The sequence below is a fragment of the Papaver somniferum genome, chromosome 2 (genome assembly GCF_003573695.1).
Source record: "Papaver somniferum cultivar HN1 chromosome 2, ASM357369v1, whole genome shotgun sequence".
In the NCBI taxonomy this organism is placed as follows: Eukaryota; Viridiplantae; Streptophyta; class Magnoliopsida; order Ranunculales; family Papaveraceae; genus Papaver; species Papaver somniferum.
This window is the reverse complement of record NC_039359.1, coordinates 180,825,048-180,845,619: the sequence shown is the minus strand read 5'-3', so window position 1 is coordinate 180,845,619 and position 20,572 is coordinate 180,825,048. Positions and strand designations below refer to the sequence as shown.

The window sequence follows — 20,572 nt, the reverse complement described above, 5'->3', positions numbered from 1 at the left end:
CTCCGCCGCAGATAATTCCTTTTCCCGATGACGAAGCTTAGCCTCGAGCTTCAGAGATTTTGCTTTAAAGAACTGATATAGCACGTGGTTGCAATGCTCGCTCCTCATCATCTACACCAAAATGACAAAACATTATTCAACCAAAGCGTCCTATTCTCACGAACAAGAATGTACGAAAATTTACCTCCAGCACGCGCTGTTGCGGGAAGCCATATTGATACCCGTCGGCAACAGCCATCATATCGGCAACAGAAGTAGGAGGCTCCGGCACGAGGGTAGCTTCGGGAACGGTCAACCTTGTTCCCCAGGCTTCAGACACCTGCGCCTTCGAAGACATCTCCATCATACGACGGGTATACGCGGTTGATTCCTTTTCCCCAACAACCACAGGAGCAGGATGAGAGACAAACAGAAGATTCTTCTCCTTGAACCAACTCATAATGGCATCCTCACCCTCAGACATTGGCGACTGGGGAAGACTATCGGCGGGCGCGTCCACAACAGATTTTTCTTTGACCGAATCGACCCCCTCAGCACGAACGTTGGCATGTTCTCCCGCGCCTACATGCACAGCAGGCTCCTCCGCACCAACACCTTCTACAGCAGCATCACCATTACCATCACCACCAAGAACATCCCAATTGTCATTAGGGGAAAGTAAAGAGAAGTCCTCGGGAAAATCGAGGGCTTCGTTAAAGAACTCTCCCGTGGAATACATCCGATCGAAAGAAAATTCTTGAGAAGAAGGGAGGGTATCCATAACATCACCCGCAGGGACGGAAACATCCTCGATGACAACATCATCCGCCACTACACCCTTGTTCCTTCCTCCATCACCGGTGGGACCAGCAAAGACCTCTTCTTCGGCATTGATAGGGGAGGTACCAGTACGTTCCTCCCCATCTGTAATCTCGTTCTCGGCAAACTCTTCGTTCACAGGACTAGTAACTTCTTCTTGGACCTCAACCTCACCCACCACCATAGTAGAAGACTGCTTCGGCCTAATCTTTGTCTTCTTCAATACCTGAAACCGAAACCACAAAGGAATTATTCTTCCCGTCCGATGGAAGTTATAAAAACGAAACACAACTAGAATCTGCGTACCTGAGCAGCTGAGACATTCTTCGAGGGGAGTATAGCACCGGAACCATCCTCCTCGTCTCCCTCTACGACATCCAGGGCATAAGGAAAATTCATGCCCGCAAAGTTCAGACGCCAGGGGCAGAAATCTCCATAGCGAGCGGGAGGAGATTCGCGCGGCTTACTATTCTCGGTTGGCCGCCATCCACGGGAACCGGGAATCCAACCATAAGCCCACGGACCTACTATCTCAATGACAGTGGCGTGCCACTCGTAGTCATGATCACGCTTGATCCTTTCTCGCGCGGGGAAGAGTTTCCGACGATTGGACGCCTCCGTGCCAGGAACATACTTCAGCTTGGCATCGCTGACCTCATTTAACAGACGAATCTCGCCTCGAGGAGCAGGAAGATTCCGAAGGCTGACACTCCACGGCTTGCGATTCCTGCTATTGACGTAATCACCGAAGGAGTTATTAAAATTCTCAGGAGTGTACCATTCCTTCTCCAAGGGATTGGGGACGTAGCAGGTCATCGACGTTTCCCCCTTACTCCGCAGATAGCATTCCTTCAGAGCGCGGAGATAATTCCCCGATAATTGGGATACGGAACGGCTATGAGTATTTGTGGAAGAACCCTCACGACTAGCAAGCACGTCGTAATAGAAGGAATCACCCGATTTGTACAACGGCAGCATCAGACCAGCCTCGAAGGCCCCAACCGTCGTTAACAAGTGAAATTCATCGAATTCATACTTAGAGATCAGCTCATACGTAATATCATCCTCGGGGGCATAAAAACGAACCCCGAAGGCTTGGAGCTCATGTTTCTCCTTGAATATTTCAAGATCGATATGCTTGAAGGTTACTTTTCTCCTGCTCACGGAAACACTGCGTATCAAGGGAGCAGCCTCTTCCTCCTCGGCGGGACCGGATGAACTAACAAACGCTTCAGACGCTTTTCTCTTCACGGGGGGATTCTTTGAAGATCCAGCCGCAGGAGCTACGCCCTTTGTATTCTTCCCTTTCAAAGTTGGAGAAGACCGTGGATGATGCTCGGGCACTAACGAACGTAAAGGAGGAACGTCAAAAGCAACAGCGCGGGGAGGAGCCTGCGTACTCCGAGTCTCTTCACGAGGACGCACCATTGACTGATTAAATATTCTCCGTGAGCCAGACGGAATTATTGGAGGAATCTCTTCCCGAGAAGACGAGGCTCTCGCTCCGGAAGACACTCGACTCCGACGAACATCATCCTGAGACTCTCGACGCTGAGGAGATCTCGACAACCTAGAATCAGGAGTCTCATAGGTAGCCCGTGGACGGTCATACATGGCTGCGGAAAGAATAAAATCAAGAACAGGTTACACACAATAACCAAAAATCAAAAAACACATTCATAGCAATACAACCACGACAACAAAGAAACCCTAAAATTAGGATACAATCTCAATACTCCACCCTCGAAGTAATGGCTGCCTTAATTTAAGATGAAGAACAGGGGCAAACTAGTATGCAAGCATCAGAAAGAGTTCTTCATCACAAACAAGGAACAACAAATAGCAGAAAATTCACAATTCAACACGGCATAAAACAGTGAAATCAAGAAAAGAAAAACTCACCGGCAAAAAACAGCAAGTAGAAGAAACGAACAGGGGAAGATCCCAGGTGCAATAAAGACTGACAGAAGATTAGATCACAGGTGCAATGAAGACTGACAAAGAATTTAAGGTCACAGGTTTAATGAAGGCAGGTAGGAAACTTAAAGGAAGAATGAACTGAGAGAGTGTTTAGGAAGAATGAAATTAAATTTCCTCTCCATCCTTAAAATACCCGAAAGAAAAGAGGAAATTAAGGGAGAAATAGGAAAACGTGCCCGTTACATAAGCAGTTAATGCACGAATAAAAGACGTGTCCAAGTATCTAGGAGAAGTTATTAGGAGTGAGAAGGATATGCGACGATAGTTTTTCTTCAAGGCACCCCTTAGTCAATTAAGCCTGAAGAAAAGGGGCAAATTGTGTACACATATATCTCACTATCGGACACGTGGATACAGAAAGGTACGTGGAAAGCATGCAAGCCAAGACATCAAAACACGATGCGTCGCGAAGCACCAAATAAACCCCTAGGAGTTGCTTTATCTCATCCCCAGAAGAGGAGCTAAGATCAACGGTGGGGAGAAAGTCAGCTGACACGGACTGACAGGGGCAGAAGACACTTGTCTGACACGAGCAGACCCCTCAACCACCCGCATTAAACACTCTGAGCAGTGCACGTGTCGACCGACCTGTGGAACGAGCGAAGATGCCTCCGCGGGATCTAGGGGGAAACGCAGACCTCTGCGTGATGGACACAAGACACTAGAAGATAAGGTTCCAACGGTCTTCAGAGATGGGTCCCACATTCCTACCTTATAAATACCCAATCTCCACAAAGGGGGAGGGGGATCGAAAAACATCAGAGGAGAGAGAGAGAGAGAGAGAGAGAGAGAGAGAATAGCAAAGGTAAGGAATCCCATAGTGGAGAGAAATATGTAAACCCCAAGTCATTCAAACTATTCGTGTAACCGTGAATAATATAGCAGAACAACAAAACCCGTGGACGTAGGCCTTAGTGCTGAACCACGTAAACCTTGGTCTTATTTACATTTCAGCACTTTGCATTTATTTAGTTCCGCATGCATTTGCTTATATATGTTGTTTTCCTTTTATATTTGTACCCCATGCATAATCGCTACGCATGGGGAAGTTGGAGGAGGCCATGATAAACCCGTGGGTTTTGAGCCAATGAACCCACATCCGGGTATCATCATCGTAATCTCTTTAGACTTTAACAATTGATTGCGGGCATTCGGACCCCGCGTAGTTCGTGTGTCCACAGGTCCAGCATTCAATGGTGTGCTTGATAGGATTCTATGATTGCCTCCTTGAACACAAGCGTAACCAAAACCCCGTTGCATACCAAATTTTCTATAACATTCATACATTTCTTCTGCCGTATCAAATTCCATTCCTATCTTTAATTCAATTTTCTTACTTTCATCTTTGGCATCCAAAATATCAACATTTGGATATTCAGCAACATCACACTCTTCAAATTTCATTCCTATCTTTAATTCAATTGTCTCACTTTGATCTTTGGCATTCAAAATCTCAACATCTGGATATTCAGCAACATCACACTCTTCTGCATCCATATCTACACAATGAAACTGATAATTTATACAGGGAACAAAAACTGATAACTTTCTTTTATAATTTGGTGATTAGGGTTTATAATAAAATATAAATTCTACCAAAATAACCAATAACAAACGAATGTATAAATCAATTGAAACAAAAATCGGGGAAGAAAAAAATCTACTTACCGAAATTGAGCAAGCTTCCCTAATTAATAGAAATTATGAAGACCCTATTTTCGCCTCTTTTTTTTCCCTTTCTCAGTCATGGAAGGAAAGTAAATCCGAACTTCACTCTGATTTTATTTTCTTTCTACTGAAATCTTTTTCAGTTTTGGCCGAAAAAAGAGAGAGAAATCTAGTTATGGCGGAAAAAAAGAAAGAGAGAAAACCAGATTCAAATTAAAGTGGATGCTAATCCAATGCTGTCATGCCAGCTGTCATGCCACGTTTGCTCGGTGCACGTCATAGGACCTGGTTTCGGTGTATCTATCATTTCCGATTGCTAAATATCCCTCCAGTTGTTAGCACCTTAACCTACAGTTTAAAGCCATCGGGAAATTCTCCAACATTCGAAAGTTATGTGCTTATGACATACAATTAAGATGTCAAATTGGCTTAGAATAGTCATACATATGGCTGTTTATTGTCACCAAACGAGCACAAACAGCTACTTGATCTGCGGTAACTTCAATGGAAAACATGAATTAATTAAGAAAGAGCATCTAAGAGTTTTGCGGTTCTAATTGATCCCCACTAAAGACCATGGGAACTCAGAACTTTAATGGAAAACATGATTTCACATTATTATGATTATGCAAGTAAGAACAAACCAAATTTTTCATTTACTATAAAGGCACTATAAAAGCAAGGGATTTCCAAATTCCATGGAAAACCATAAACATCAAGTTCACTGCTCCCACCATACCACATATATAGGCGGAGGGACCAATTCTCTTAGATTAAACTTTTTTTTTTGATTTCATAATTTTTTATGTTTTTTCCTATTTTACCCTTAATTATATTTTTAATGTTAAAGACATATACTCAATTGTGATGATTTCCAAGCAAATAAATAGGGGTAATATAAATAAAAAAAATATTTTGAAATTTGGACTCCGCTTATATCCATCTTACAAAAACAAATGGTTTTTAAACCATCTGACGGCACTGCTTGAACTTTCTCTTGCGATCGATAGTTCCCATTGCTTTAAAACGGAGGAAAGTGCAAAGTATAAATCGCGCCCCAGAATGTAACCATGTTTTAAGCCCTCATCCAACGTCTGTGAGTGTCTCACGTACGATGGTTCCCATTGCTTTAACACAGAGGAAAGTGCAAAGTATAAATCGCGGCCCAGAATGCAACCCTGTTTTAAGCCCTCATCCAACGTCTGTAACTGTCTCATGTACACAATGAAAATCTCCATTCAATGTGCGCAATTAATCCCTTGATGAAAGATGAAAACAAAACGCACTGAAGAACCATCCGTTTCATTCTTGGAAATCAATGAGATTTATGTTGAGTATTTTGTTCTTCTTTGCAATTAATGGAGTGGAATTGAATGGAATATAATCTTCTTGAACCTCATAAACTCACCCACAAACTTTTTTCTCATGCATCTGGAAATCTGTCCAACAAATCGAAGAAGAACATGTATGATTCATCTTTAAATCAGGTTTATTATTTCTCTCTTAATATTGGGTTTTATTTTCCAGTATCAAAAGCAAGCCCTAGATTTCTGATTCATAATTTTTTTAACAGCTGTTGATTCACTAATGGCGTGATTACAACACCCATCCCCTGAAGTTTAACATCACTATCTTTTGTATTGTGTTACTTTCACCTCTTCCCCTTTGTTTATTCATCTGCTTGAACTTTAGGAGGAATTCTTTTTTTTTTTCAGGATGTTTTATTGGTATGACAGCAAACTGTAGAAGGTTTTACGTATGATGAGATTTTGAATAAATATTGAAACTTTCATTCCTTAATTACAACTTATGTGGTGGATTTTCTATTGAATGAGCAAAGGAAGCTAAACAACGAATTTTGGGATTTCGCAGATGTTTATTAGTCTATCATTCTCGGTTGATAATTTTGTATATATTAGAGACAAAGAAAAGTTGGAGCCAAAAGTTTGTGCCAACTGCAATCAAGAATCGGCATATCATGTTGATGCAATTATGTGCTGCAAAGATACATGGCGGTAACAAAGAAGAGCGACTAATAAGAATTGAGAAATAAGCCATTTTCATCTGAACCTCATGGTTTAAATTTATATTTTAGGGAAGCATTTTGGTGACTTCATATTGACTGTGTTTCAGTTTTATTGCTATTTTTATGTAGCATTGTAGGTCTTGGCACAAAAAGTTTTGTTGATGTCTTTGCTAATCAAGTGAGAATCCAGTATTTAAGTATTTGAGGTAATTGTATTTATATCCTATACCCCTATCTGAAAAATTGGAAACACAAGCTCTCACCCCCTGTCCATATTACAAAGGTACTCTTATTTCGCTTTTACTGACTTTGATCATTTTAATATTGTAGGTTTCTCAAGTGATATTCTGTTAATTTTTCACAAAAATGTCAAGAACAGCCAAGGAAGGTTGCATTGTTTTCATCTGCAGTCCAAAGTTGTTTATATAATTTTCCTATTTTCATTTTACTCTCATGTATGTAGTTCTCTAATACTTATACCATGTAGTTTTGTGTTTCAAGGAAGACCTAACCAGTAGATCGTGATGTCGGCAATTATGAAAATACTGCAGTAATATCTGTAAGTTGTTTTATATTCATGGTTGTGTTCTGTTATCACTATGGGTATACATATTCATGGCTGTGTTCTGTTATCACACTTTCTAATAGCAGTTGTAAGTTTTTTTCAGTTGTTTGCTTTCAAAAAATCTTCACTTATAATCTTAGCATATTCATTGTAGGAACTGATATTTAATGTTGATATTTTTCTTTTGATTTTAACTAAATACTTATTTTTCCACTCATGTATATAAACATAACTAGGATATCCATTGTCGAAAATCTAAGAAGAAAGAAGTTGGGCGTACTCGAACAAAAGGCTGGACCTTATTAGAATCAAGTTCTGTAAGTCTACAATCTACGAAAGCTTAATGGAACAAATAACAACTTATGGTGAAGTAGTTTTGTAGATATAAATTGGATTAAATTTATCATTGTCGATCTCATTTTCACATACTGCAAATCAAATCTGAAGCAATAATATCACGTGTTGTTCTGTAATTTCTTGACTATGTGGTTATTGTTGGTAATTGTTTTTAGTAATGCAGAAAATGGAGAAAAATCCTAAGGGTTTCAAATTCATTAGGAAGAATAGAGAAATTCACTTTAAATAGTGTAAGAATCTAAGATTACATAGTATTTTATTTGTCATTTCTGCAACCCTGCTCTGTTGGGTCTTGCACAAACTGATTCCAAGGTTGCTAGCTTTCACTCTTCTTCAAAGTATGTGGTACATAAAGTATAAGTATGATATGGTTTTGATTTCGATTTTGGTTTTGCTTTATAATTTGAAAACTACTATTTCTCATGACCGTTTCTGATATCTTTTCAGCATTTTCCTTCTTTGGTAAGAAGAACTAGAATTTCTCACCAGCAATGGGCGAAGATTGGCAATTCCCCTCATGATCAGTTATAGTAAAACAGCTCGATGAGGTCAGTTGTATGAATCAAACTACTGTTAAAAAGAACATGAACCAGCTGGGATCAACAGCTGACACGAACGAAAATACTGTTATAGTAAAACAACTGCATGAACCTATTGACGTTCTCTAATGAAATACTGTTAAAACGAACATACTATGGGAGATGAACTATCTCATTTTCTTAAGTTTAGTTATTTGTTTTGAAGGTGATTGTAATATTACTGCCATACAACGTATTTTACTCTTACAGTAAATGGTATATGGCCCATAATTTTTTAAGATTAGTTCTTTTCACGTGATATATAGTTCCGAACTGGACAGCTCTGGTAGGGCGGGATGTACTTGGCAGGGGTGTTATCGGGGAAGTGGATTAATGCGGAGGATAAAGTGGTGGAAAGCCGAACTATCGGCATCGAGAATGATTGAGCGAAGAGTTTTCCCTTTGGAAACAAGGGCGCTTAGGCGGTCTGGCCACGCCGGCGGGACATCTAATGTCTGCAGCACTCACGGTCTAAACGGTGCGATTAACTCCCCTCCAAAACCACCCAACCCGAACAAAGAGAACAAAGGGTCATTTTCATCGGGGATATAGTTCAGTTTGATTAGTAGAATGGCACAGCGGGCTGAAGAAAATGTCAACCGTTAGTGCATGGGGGAATGACAATAGAGCAACCATTGGGAACAATCCAAAGAAAATGAAGGGTATCATATCTTGAGTGGTAACTTGGCATTTTAGATGTGCAATGGTGATCAATCATGATATCATTAACTTAGTATAGAATCTAGGTGCAATGGTGGTCAATTTTGATATCATTAATTTAGTATAGAGTCTAGGTTGCATCAAATGGTGTAAAAAACCGAGGTGTCTTTATTAATACTCCCTCTGTTTTTGGAAAAGAGATACTTTCACTTTTTCATTTTAGTCTAAAAATAGGACAAATTGAAAAAGTGAAAGTATCTCTTTTCCAGAAATGGAGGGAGTATTCAAAATATATACATCAGAAAGTTACTAAACTCATTTTCTTTTTTTGCTTAGAGAAGCCTTTTGTTTGGTTGGAAAATTGACAGTGTTTAAGGCGAGAAGAAATGCCACTTATGTAACTGGGCTCAATTTAGGTAGGACATGAGTTGCTCTTTTTGCTTTTAAACTTTCATATAATACAATTAGGTAGTTGATTAAGCATCACCAGACGGTCAGACCACAATAAGTGAAAGTACTGCAAAGTTTACATGCACTGACAACCAATTTTCAGTAAATTGTAGTATTGCTTGAAGTGGTTGTTTAATCCCAAGGTAGTATTAACAAGGGCAAATTAATAAAGTGGCCAGCTTCCTATCATATAATTTATAAACCGGCCAAGATTTCAAATTCTTCTATAAAGTGGCCTTTCTGTTAGATATAACACCTGGTCCCACCAAAACAGTCCACCAAGCTGACTTAGTCAATTCTCAGGCTTAAAATTACCACCATATCCCCATCCTTATAACCTTGCGATTCAGACACTTCTTTTCATCTTTATTTCTTTCTTCTTCTTCTCGTTTCTGTCTCTCCCTCCACGATCCTTCTCTTTGAAACTAGGGTTAGAAATTCAAGTTATTGATGAAAAATAAGTAATCAGTGATGAAGGTGACTATGCGTGATGTTAGTGATATTTGGAAATTTTGAAGTTTTAGGGTTTCGTTGGATGCAGGAAGGTGAAATACAAATCGGGGATGAAGAAATACGAATCCTAGTAAGATTTTTAGAACCCAAGCATTAATTAACTTAGTATTTGACGAAAACTCATGTTTAGATGGTGAAATCGATTGATTTCCGTTGATTTGAATTCTAGGGTTTGGGGCTCTTTCTCCTTTTTGCTTTGTTTAATCAATTGGAAGGTTGGTTGAAGATATGATCTTCAGTGTGAGATACGGGTGTGCCGGAATTGAGAAATTACAGGGAGATGATATGACTTCAATGAGAAGAGCAATAGCAGAAATAAGAAATGGTGCTGTTAGTTTGATGGTTAGATGAGAAACTGATATCAGATAGGTCTGTTGAACTAAACAAGGAAGAGATGAAGAGACTCAGTTATGTATGGGCTTGTGTTGAAGATATTTGTTTTACAGAGTAGCTACGCTGCTGTTGTTCTAGTGGAATTGCACCTAGAGTTGTAGGTGGTTTCTGGGTTGGAAGGAGTTGTAGAAATTGAGATGGTGGTTAAGTTACAGATGCAGTTGTATGGGTTCAGCTACAGATGAGCATTTGAAGTCAACATGGGGTCTGGTATATACGGTTTATGAAGATATTGGAGGTGAGGACTTATTGCAGCTGTTGTTGAAGAGGTGATGTTGTAGGTACTCTAGTGTTGCTGGTATGGAGAAGGTTGAATACTGAATGACCTATGAGTTTGTGTTTGTTGTTATCGATGCAGAGGAAGGAATTAAGCTTAAATGTCGTGAAAATGAGAAGAGGTAATAAGATGAGATGATATTGCAGCTGAAATATGCAGGTAAGGGTGTAATTGCTGCAGTAGGCTGAATGGGTTGCAGAGATGAGTACATTACGTTAATCAACAAGGGATTGTTTCAGTTTCTTAATGTGGTGGTTTCAGTGTTTGTGTATCATCAATTTTTTCGGTTGTCGACGGAATATGAAATTACAGCGATGAAGAAGATACCACAGAGCTTACCGAGCACAATAAACTAATTCCTACTTCAGCAGCGAGACACACACAAGGTGTTTGTGAAAAGGACTGACAGTGTAATTCATTAAAAAATCAAGTTTCGTTGTCACCAGTTTTTGAACCAAGTCCATTTCGTTGGCTAACCATGGTTCTTGAGGTTATTTGAGAAGAATTAGGTACCATGAACACCAACAATTCTACCATCACGATGATCATCATCAACATTATAAGGTCTTATCTAATAACTGGTTCAATTTTTTGATTTGTAATTTGGAGATCATGAATATATACTTGTTTTCATATAAATTTGTTAATGAATCACTGTAATCTTAGGAATTGAATCAGACGTGAAGAAGATGAAATTGATAACTCGAACAAGTGATACGATTTGAGGGACTTAAGTGTCTTTTGAATGGGCTGGATAACTGACACATAGGCAATAACTGCCGTTACCCGTTTTTTGAAAAAAAACGGGATGAAAAAAGTCAATATCAACCACTTTATATAAAGATTCAAAATAACGACCACTTTCTTAAATATAGTTAAAAAAGGTGGTCACTTTATTAAAAAACCCTATTAACAACCCATATAAAATTGCAAAAACGAATAACTATGTATTATGGGGACCTATTGTGCCTCATCACATGTGTTAAAAAGGGTGTTTCATAAACCATCATTTATAGAAAATAGAAAGAAAACTTCGTTACCAGAAAAAGAAAGAAAAAAAAAGGACACTACCATAGTCATATAAGTTAACAATGTCTCATTTTGCAGTAACACCAACACAATTCCGGACCGTTACGGCACAGATCATATTCTAGTAGTTGTACAAGGAAAAATGAAAATTCTGCACGTATTATAGATACGGAGGGAGTAAATGTTTATACTTGTTTTTCAGGCCTTTAATGATAATCGGTAAGTTTTAACTTCCATAGTGGATGTTGGAAATTTGGAACGCCTGAAAATGAGAAATAAAAAATGAAGTCAGATTATAAATCACTACAAAAATGAGAACTGCAATTAGAAAGTTTTAAATTCTTGATAACTATAGCCAAGTGCAAGCTACAAAAATGAGAAACGCAATCTGCAAGTTTTAATTTCTCCATAACTATAGCCAAATGCAAGAAGTGCAAAATGAAGTCAGATTATAGAACACTACCAAAATGAGAAATGCAATCTGCAAGCTTTAATTTCTTGATAACTGTAGCCAAACGCAAGAAGTGCAGACTGGTACTGATGTCCAAGAAAAAATAATATTAATAAAAATCCAAAAGAAGGAAGGAAGTTACCAACGATATAAACACTATCAGAACAGGCTAGTTCAGTTTCAGGGACTGTCAAATGAAGATATAAGCACACTATTTATAGAAACAAAACATGTTAACACAGATGGATTAAGCACTCATCGATAATCAACTAATTGTACAATCCAAATGAAACATCAACCAAAACCTAATTTTGAAAAAGAAAAAAATCACATGTTTGGGAAAATGGAAACACGATGAATTTTAACATAAAACGGTTCAATATAACAAACCCCATCCTTTGGTTTTAGGACCAGTGTATGCACCAGCATTGTTCTTCACAATCTGATTTTTCTGGGAGGAAACCCTGGAAAATAAAAATCGCGGCATAAAAATGTAAATCTGAAATTGAAGATCAAATAACATATTCTTCTAATCGTAAAAACTGAGATCATCTACTAAAACCTTGATAGATACTTGGAGAAATTTATGCCCCTATGAGAACAAAAACATTAATCAATTTATTCGTGAAAAAAACCAATAATATTTTTGAGAAGAAAAAATGATTTGGTGGGTTAGGCAGTTTTCGGAAGGAATCATGGAAGAGTTCAAATTCAGGAAAAATAAACTAAACAGGGAGTTAAGGGGAGATCCGTGGAGTCGAAAACAAATAACTGAAGAGGGAGTTAAAGCGATACATGGAGTAATTTTGTTGTTTAAGGAAACACGTGGAGATAGGTGAGGTTTGAATCGGTTTGGACCGCCAAGATTCTACTTCCCAGATAAAAAATGGAAGCCCATAATTGTCTCAAGGACAATGGATGGTGGATGGCCAAAAAAAACCCGCTCTGCTTTAGTTTATTTATTATTAGGTGTTCATTTGAAAGAATGAACTCTGTTATAGGTTTGAATTAGTTTGTTTTTAATAGGTGTTCATTTTGACGAATGAATTCTGATTTCAGTTCACAAAATTAAACTTTGATTGGGTGTTCATTTTGACGAATGAACTCTGCTTTTTTTGTTCATAATAATGAATTTTGATTGGGTGTTCCATTTAATGAACTTTATTTTCAAACTTGATTTTGTGGTTTTAATTAGGTGTTCTTTCGACATAATGAACTCTGTTTTTTGTGTTGTGGGAGATAGCCAAACTAACTGCACCACTTGTTAAGGGGATCCAAATAGAATTAACCCACAAGACACTAAATCTTTGGATCGACGTAGAATGAAAGATAGACGATGCAAACATATATTAGAAGCAATAAGTAAAGCACACAGGACTTAACGTAGTTCGGCAATATGCCTACATCCACCAAAACGGTTACGACTTCTTCATTATTATGGAACCACCAGATAGAGAATTGCACACTTAACGATTGATGAATCAATCAACAAACTACGATCCAACATTGTATTAATCATAAACCCTAAAATAATTCTCTTGAACAAAATGCTCCAATATTACCGAATAATGTCTAACCAAACAAGATAATACTTATCTCATATAACCGAGATGATCTCCTTCTAAACGATGTCACTTCCAACACCAACGATGTCTTTTTCACCATCAACGAACAAGGCGATCTTCTCTTCACTAAACGATTCTTCCACATCTCCCCAAAACCATAACGATGTACTCTTTCAACACCAACGGTGTATCTTACAACACCCGAGAATGGTTCCTCTCTTTTCCTAAAAACTCCACCTCAGGAGGTGGGATGGAATCCCTAGAAACCTTAGAGAACTACATTGTGTATTCTCTAATTCTCTACTAATTTTCCATTGAGAATTCCATGTCTAAACACATAGCCTAGACCTCCTTATATAGGAGTCACAAACTTGATTCCCAAGTATTAGTCTCCTTGGAAAAGGAAACTCTACCCAACTAGGAAACCTATTGTTATTTAGGTATCCTATCTAGATATGGAAATCAACCTAAAATAGGAAACCTTGTGTTTCTCTACACTAAGGGTTTCTAGTACGTTCCAGAATTTTCCAGAGCCTTCCAATACACCTAAAATTATCTAACAATCTCCACCTTGTCGATGTTTCAACAAATCTCCACCTCGGTAAAGATTCCACTAATCTGAGCCGACCTTTAAACCATGAAAATTGCCTCGGCAATCAATATGATCTCAACGATGAGCAAACTGGATCAAGTATCAACTCCACCCCAAAGACCGAAGTCAATAAATCTCGTCCAAACTTCTGCACAAGTATCTTCGTAGCAGAACAAAACTCCTTCATCTCGAAACTCCAAACTCAATTGCTTCTTAAAGCAGTAAAACTGAACTTTCTCTTTGCCATGAGCATATCCCCGAAAACGAATAACGAGACAATAAGTTACCAAACATGTCAAGCTTCACAAAATCACTACACTAGTGAACAAACAGACCAGAGACTCTAAAAGATGACATACCAAACCTCCAAACTAAACCAGCAACCTCAAACCAAACGAGCTGTGACAAATTAATGTCCTCCACCAAATCTCTAGGCAAGAATGCAGTTTCGACTACGTCGACTAAGTCAAACCGCCATACTAAAACTAATAGTACTCGGATAAAAATGTGATTAACCACAAAGGAAAAACTTCATAACAATCACACTCTGTCTTGTACATATCCTTTAGTCAAACTTACCCCAAAAAATGTGTACCAGTACGTAACTGTTCCAAACAAGATATGACAATCATCCTTTACAAAATGTAAAGACCCAAACACACCCAACCATCTTCTTAACCTTAGGCAACTCCACCAGCTCCCGAGAAAATATCCAAAACGCCTTTGTGCTCACTCATTTTCTTCTTACTCTTAAGCAACCGTAATAAGTTCTTAAATAACTATCCAAGATAATAGTGCTAACTTCTCACGCTAAGCTGAGAAGCAAAGGATGATAAAACTAAATTGTTGCTGAATAAACTTCTCAAGAGAAATCTCTGATCTCATCTTCTACCTCCTATGTTACTATTGAAACCACAATCGCAATATTTGTAGTAGATAAGCAAAGGGAACACACTGCTCCACCAAAACCAAAAAACTCTGAAATTATCATCAATGCTATCACATAATTCTCTTCGTCGAGAATCCAAAACTGATCAAGAATTAAAAATACAATTTCTGGAACACCGGAGAAAGAACACCTTCATCAACACTAACACCAAAATTATTTTTTCTTGCGAGAAATAAACTTGGCAACCAAAACTTGATCATTATCTAGAAGTACTTCACCAAATAATAGGAGATGATAAAAGGTTCACGAGATAGCATACCGAAACTTCAGCCCCAAACTTGTCCAAGAAACTTGAAAAACATGCACTGTGCTTTCTCCAAGTAGTATGGGATAAAATCGTTTTCTACACCAAACAACAAAATTGTACCTAAACTTATAAAGTGCCCAAACGATACCTTATTCATATCAAACGGGTATTCACCTCCAAATTGGAACGTATCAACACCAAAATACCAACTTGTTTTTCAAAAATGGTCTTGCACTTCAAACCACTTCGATGATCCCTGATACATTGCCAAAATCCTCCGCCAAAATATCATCGAAACAAAGGTCACAATCTACTTAGCATATCTCTTAAAAACAGTAAGAAAGATGCCATAAACACCCAAATGGATGTCACTAAACGTATCATATATATAAAACATAATGATACCCAAACCTGTAGCCACGTCACTCTCCAAAGGTACGCTCCCTTCGAAGCTACAACGTTCACAAAAACACAACTAAATAACCCTTTCTTTAATCATATTCCTAAGATGCATATTCCATAACTTGTGTTAACAAAATTGTTTCTCCTTAAATAATAAGAAACCATAGCTCCACCACAACTGAAATTCCCGTATACGAAGTCCAAAACATACCACGTCTCATCAAACGATCATCACACTTCAACTTACTTGTGACCAACGCGCAAAAAATACTCCAAACGAAACTAAACTCTTCGAAACTGAAACATGACGATCCTTGAAAACGGTCAACAATTCCCAAAACGAAATCTTCAAAAATATCTCACCAAATCTTCACTTTATTATGCAATTGAATCCATAATATCTTCGAGTCTAACTTCCTCTTAACATCCTTCGACTTCTTAGGTCAAAAAATTAGCAACATGAACAAACTGATGACAACCGATATCAAATTTGCAACCTTCGTACGAAAATAATGATAAGAATTTGACACACTAAAAATGGTCGCCTTTGCTTCAACCAACATACAAACCGAAACTTGTAGCTCAACCACAACGCTCTTGCTTTCTCAAAACGTGATTTACGAAGCAAACACACCCAAACAAAAACAACTTGGTCTTCCAAAATAGTCCACAAGAGCCTCATACGAAACAAAGTAAAAAACAAAATCAGATAACCAAAATATGGTTACACAAATACTTACTTGGATCTATGCGGAATGCATAGGGTTATACGCTTCAAGAAGTATAATATCAAATTCTTCAAATTTAGAGCACCACCAAAAACGAATGTGGAATATCAAAGTATCCCATTCTTCCAAAACACTTTAACTTGCTTCGTACCCTAACTTGAAAACATCAAACCTGAATGAATGATAACATCAATCTATACGGCTTCAAATATTTGAAAACTTCAAATCCTTCGTACTTGAATACTTGAAAACATCAAATTCTTTGAAACCAAAAAATTCGGATATCCGCGGAAAACCGAAACATCCCCACTTGTAACTTCGGTCCTCTCCACGCTCACCGCACCACTTGTTGTGGGAGATAGTCAAACTAACCGCACCACTTGTTAGGGGAATCCAAATAGAATTAACCCACAAGACACTAAATCTTTGGATCGACGTAGAATGAAAGATAAACGATGCAAATACATATTAGAAGCAATAAGTAAAGTACACAAGACTTAACATGGTTCGACAATATGCATACATCCACCAAAACGGTTACGACTTCTTCATTATTATGGATCACTAGATAGAGAATTGCACACTTAACGATTGATGAAACAATCAACAAACTACGATCCAACATTGTATTGATCATAAACCCTAAAATAATTTTCTTGAACAAAACGCTCCAATATTACCGAATAATGTCTAACCAAACAAGATAATACTTATCTCATATAACCGAGATGATCTCCTTCTAAACGATGTCACTTCCAACACCAACGATGTATTTTTCACCATCAACGAACAAGGCGATCTTATCTTCACTAAACGATGTCTTCCACATCTCCCCAAAACTATAAAGATCGATGTACTCTTTCAACACCAACAGTGTATCTTACAACACCCGAGAATGGTTCATCGCTTTTCCTAAAAACTCCACCCCAAGAGGTGGGATGGAATCCCTAGAAACCTTAGAGAACTACATTGTGTATTCTCTAATTCTCTACTGATTTTCCATTGAGAATTCCATGTCTAAACACATAGCCTAGACCTCCTTATATAGGAGTCACAAACTTGATTCCCAAGTATTCTCCTTGGAAAAGGAAACTCTACCCAACTAGGAAACCTATTGTTATTTAGGTAACCTATCTAGATATGGAAATCAACCTAAAATAGGAAAGGGTATTTACAAAAACAGTCACACTTTGCTAATCCGGTTTACAAATCGATCCCACTGTTACAAACTTTTAGCAAAACATTCACTAGACATGTAACGGCAGAGTTATGTCACGTTTCAGGCGTTTGTCAGGATGTTAAGTTACCTAAATACCCCTAAACTGTGGCATTTGCACGTGTGGGATCGATTAACAAATCTCTAAAAAATGTGGTACGTTGGATCAAAACAAAAGAAAACCCTAGCACAAATACGATTGTGCTACCATTTCCCACCTCATTTCTTGCCGCCTCTGTTCGATAGCTTGTTCTCTGAAGAAATGGAGAAGATGATGGTGATCCCATGAACCAGTTACAGATCGATTTGTTTCTTCACATATTTATTCAATATCTTCTCCTCTTCATCTCGATCTACTAGAGTCTTGAAGCGAAATACGAGTTTACATTGTTGCGAAGCATCAGTTATCGAACTGTGAAGATAATCAGTGTTAATTTTCACCATCAAGATGTTTACAAACATCGCCAGGTAAATACCCTTCCTCGTTATACTGCTTTTTTAGATTATCAAGTCGATTCAGAAACCCTGATTTTCTGAATTTTGATTTTTACTGATAAACCCTAAATTTATGAAAAAATTGGGGATTTGGTATTTTCTTCATAAAATTTGTGTTAGGGTTTGATTATATGTTAGTAAATGGTAATAATTGTCAGTTCAATTTAGTGCAGGAAGTATGTGAAGTACCCAACTAGGAGTTTTAGGGTAGAATGGTTTTGGACAAATAAGGTTCAGTATTTTGAAAATGTGGATGTTAATTCTGGTGGATTAAAGGGATTTTGTGATAAAGTTCATGCTTCTTTTAAGTTAGCACCAAATTAGAAGGTTGAAGTGACTTGGATTGGTAATGATAAACCAGAATATATGGTTAATGATTCACATTGGTATGAGATGTGGGATAAGGCTGTTGATAAGGAAGGGTATGTAAAATTTGTGGTGCAATGTTAGTGACAGGATTGTGCCTCCTGGTGATGGATGTGCTGAATCTTCTGGGATATCAAACAAGGGGGACTCAACTCCATCCAAGGTTACAAGCAGTTCAGTAACATGCATTAACTATGCTTGTTCACTAGTCAGACTTGATCCAGAGATGTTTGCCACACCTAAGAAGAAGTTAACATGCTTTACATCACCACATCAGGTCAGAAGGAGTCCAAGGATAATTAATAGATCTGTTGATGCAGTTACTGGATGTAAAGTCAGTAGCAAGAGGTTATTTGAGAATGTGGATGAGTATGTGAATGTTGATGATGATGATTATGAGAATGTTGTTTTAAGTGATGAAACAATCCAAGCTGAAAAGGGAGTATGAGAACATTCAACTACCTAATGATGCTGAAGATGTTTGTCATCCCAATGATGATCCTACTAATCCAGTTTCTGATACTGATGAAATGGGCCTTGGTGTTTACTGTGACTTTGTCAACAATTAGTTTAAGGACCACAACTGGGTTGACTCTGTACATCCAAAACAGTATATGCAAGCAGTCAATGAAGTACAAGCAAGTGGTGTGGAGCAGGAGGATCCTAAAGGAAAATCAATTGTTCCTTACGGTGCTGTGGGTAATGAGGAGTACAATAGTGGTGAGGACAATTCAAGCTCTGAAGGTAATTGTCTAACTTATTGGGTTTTATTTTGGTATTTTTTATTTTAATCATGGAATTAGTCTGTTTTGCTTCCATATGAAAGAACTGACAAACCAAGTCCTTATGTGTATGTAGGTGTAACAGAAGTACAAGGATCCAATGAGTGTGGTAATGAGCCAACTCATCAGAAACCTAATCCATGGTACAACCAGTTTGAGCAAATACATGGTCCAGATATTGATGCAGATGACAATGGAAATTTGTTTCCTGATGCTGATGGGAATACATTACTCATGGTTGATGTTGACACAATGTTTGTGGGAATGCAGTTTATGGACAAAGATGACTTCAAGAAGCACCTAAGGGGTTATTCCATTAAGAAGAGATTCCAGTACAAGCTTAAGCCCAATGACAATGATAGGATTAAAGTAATATGCAGGTTCAACAAATCTCAAGACTGCAAGTTCTTTATCTGGGCAAGTGTTACCAGGGGTGAACCAACTTTTACTGTGAGGAGGTTCAACTTAAAGCATACATGTATCACTCAACTGAAGACCAGTAATAGAGCAGCTAATGCAGAATTTGTTGCTGAGTATTTGTATGACAAGATAAAGAGAGGAGATGCAATGCCACTGGCATATGCACTGAAAGATCAATTTTTTACTACTCACAACACCAATGTTCCATATCATGTTGCTTGGAGAGCAAGAACTATGACTTTAGAAAGACTCAATGGGAGCTATGATGAATCTTATAAGCTGATTCCAGCCTTTTGTGACATGGTAAAAGCAACTAATCATGTATCTGTTGCAAATTACTCTTTTGGAAGGTGAGTTTCAATCTAACTTTAATAAGTTAGTTTATTTGTTATAGTAACAGTACTATAATTTGCTTATGTATTATGTATAACCACATAAGATACTATGCTAACTTATGTCTTATGATTATGTTTGTTTCAGTGAGGACAAATGTTTTGAGTCCATGATGATTGCATTTGCAGAACCAATTCAAGGATGGAAGGATGGTGGTAGACCATTCGTTGGTTTTGATACCTGCCACTTGAATGGAAAACATGGTGGATGTCTAATGGCAGCTACAGGTTTAGATGGACAAAATGGGATTGTTACTCTAGCCATAAAGGTGGTGAGGAATGAATGTGGTGAAAACTGGCACTTATTTATGTAAGAGCTGAAGCCACTTATTGAAGACCATCCAGCTGGGAAGATAACCTTTATCTCAGACAGACAAAAAGGTCTCCAAGAGTCATTGGATGAGGTTTTCAAAGAACATTTCAAAAGATACTGCCTTCGGTGAGTCTTACAATATTTTATTATTTAAAGGAAACCTTGTTATTCTTTAAACATTTAATATTTAAGAAATCTAACTGAAATGATATTTTACAACCAGCCATATGTTCAAGAACTTTAAGACTCACTTCAAAGGATCAAAGTTGCACTACCTTGTATACAATGCTGCAAAATGCTACAAGAAGAGACACTGGAAAGTAATATTTCTTCCTAATTCACTGTTGTCAGTTCTTTTTA

General features: G+C 37.9%; 1 protein-coding gene and 1 long non-coding RNA gene across 3 annotated transcripts in view; both read right to left on the bottom strand.

The window, feature by feature from the left end:
• Positions 1 to 4,275, bottom strand: part of LOC113352477 (protein FAR1-RELATED SEQUENCE 5-like) — a 14,147-nt gene extending 9,872 nt beyond the window's left edge. The window contains exon 1 of the mRNA XM_026596291.1: positions 4,041 to 4,275. Coding sequence (XP_026452076.1) covers positions 4,041 to 4,275 — 235 coding nt within the window. The remainder of the gene's footprint in view (positions 1 to 4,040) is intronic.
• A 7,071-nt stretch (positions 4,276 to 11,346) lies between these two features.
• Positions 11,347 to 12,447, bottom strand: LOC113354289. 2 transcript variants are annotated; one of them, XR_003361783.1, is made up of 4 exons: positions 12,308 to 12,447; positions 12,136 to 12,209; positions 11,758 to 11,831; positions 11,347 to 11,556 (listed from the first exon to the last, which is right to left on the bottom strand). It is a non-coding gene; the product is annotated as an uncharacterized LOC113354289 (long non-coding RNA). The 2 variants fall into 2 exon arrangements; XR_003361782.1 differs by having other exon boundaries at positions 12,136 to 12,429.
• Positions 12,448 to 20,572: the final 8,125 nt, after the last annotated feature.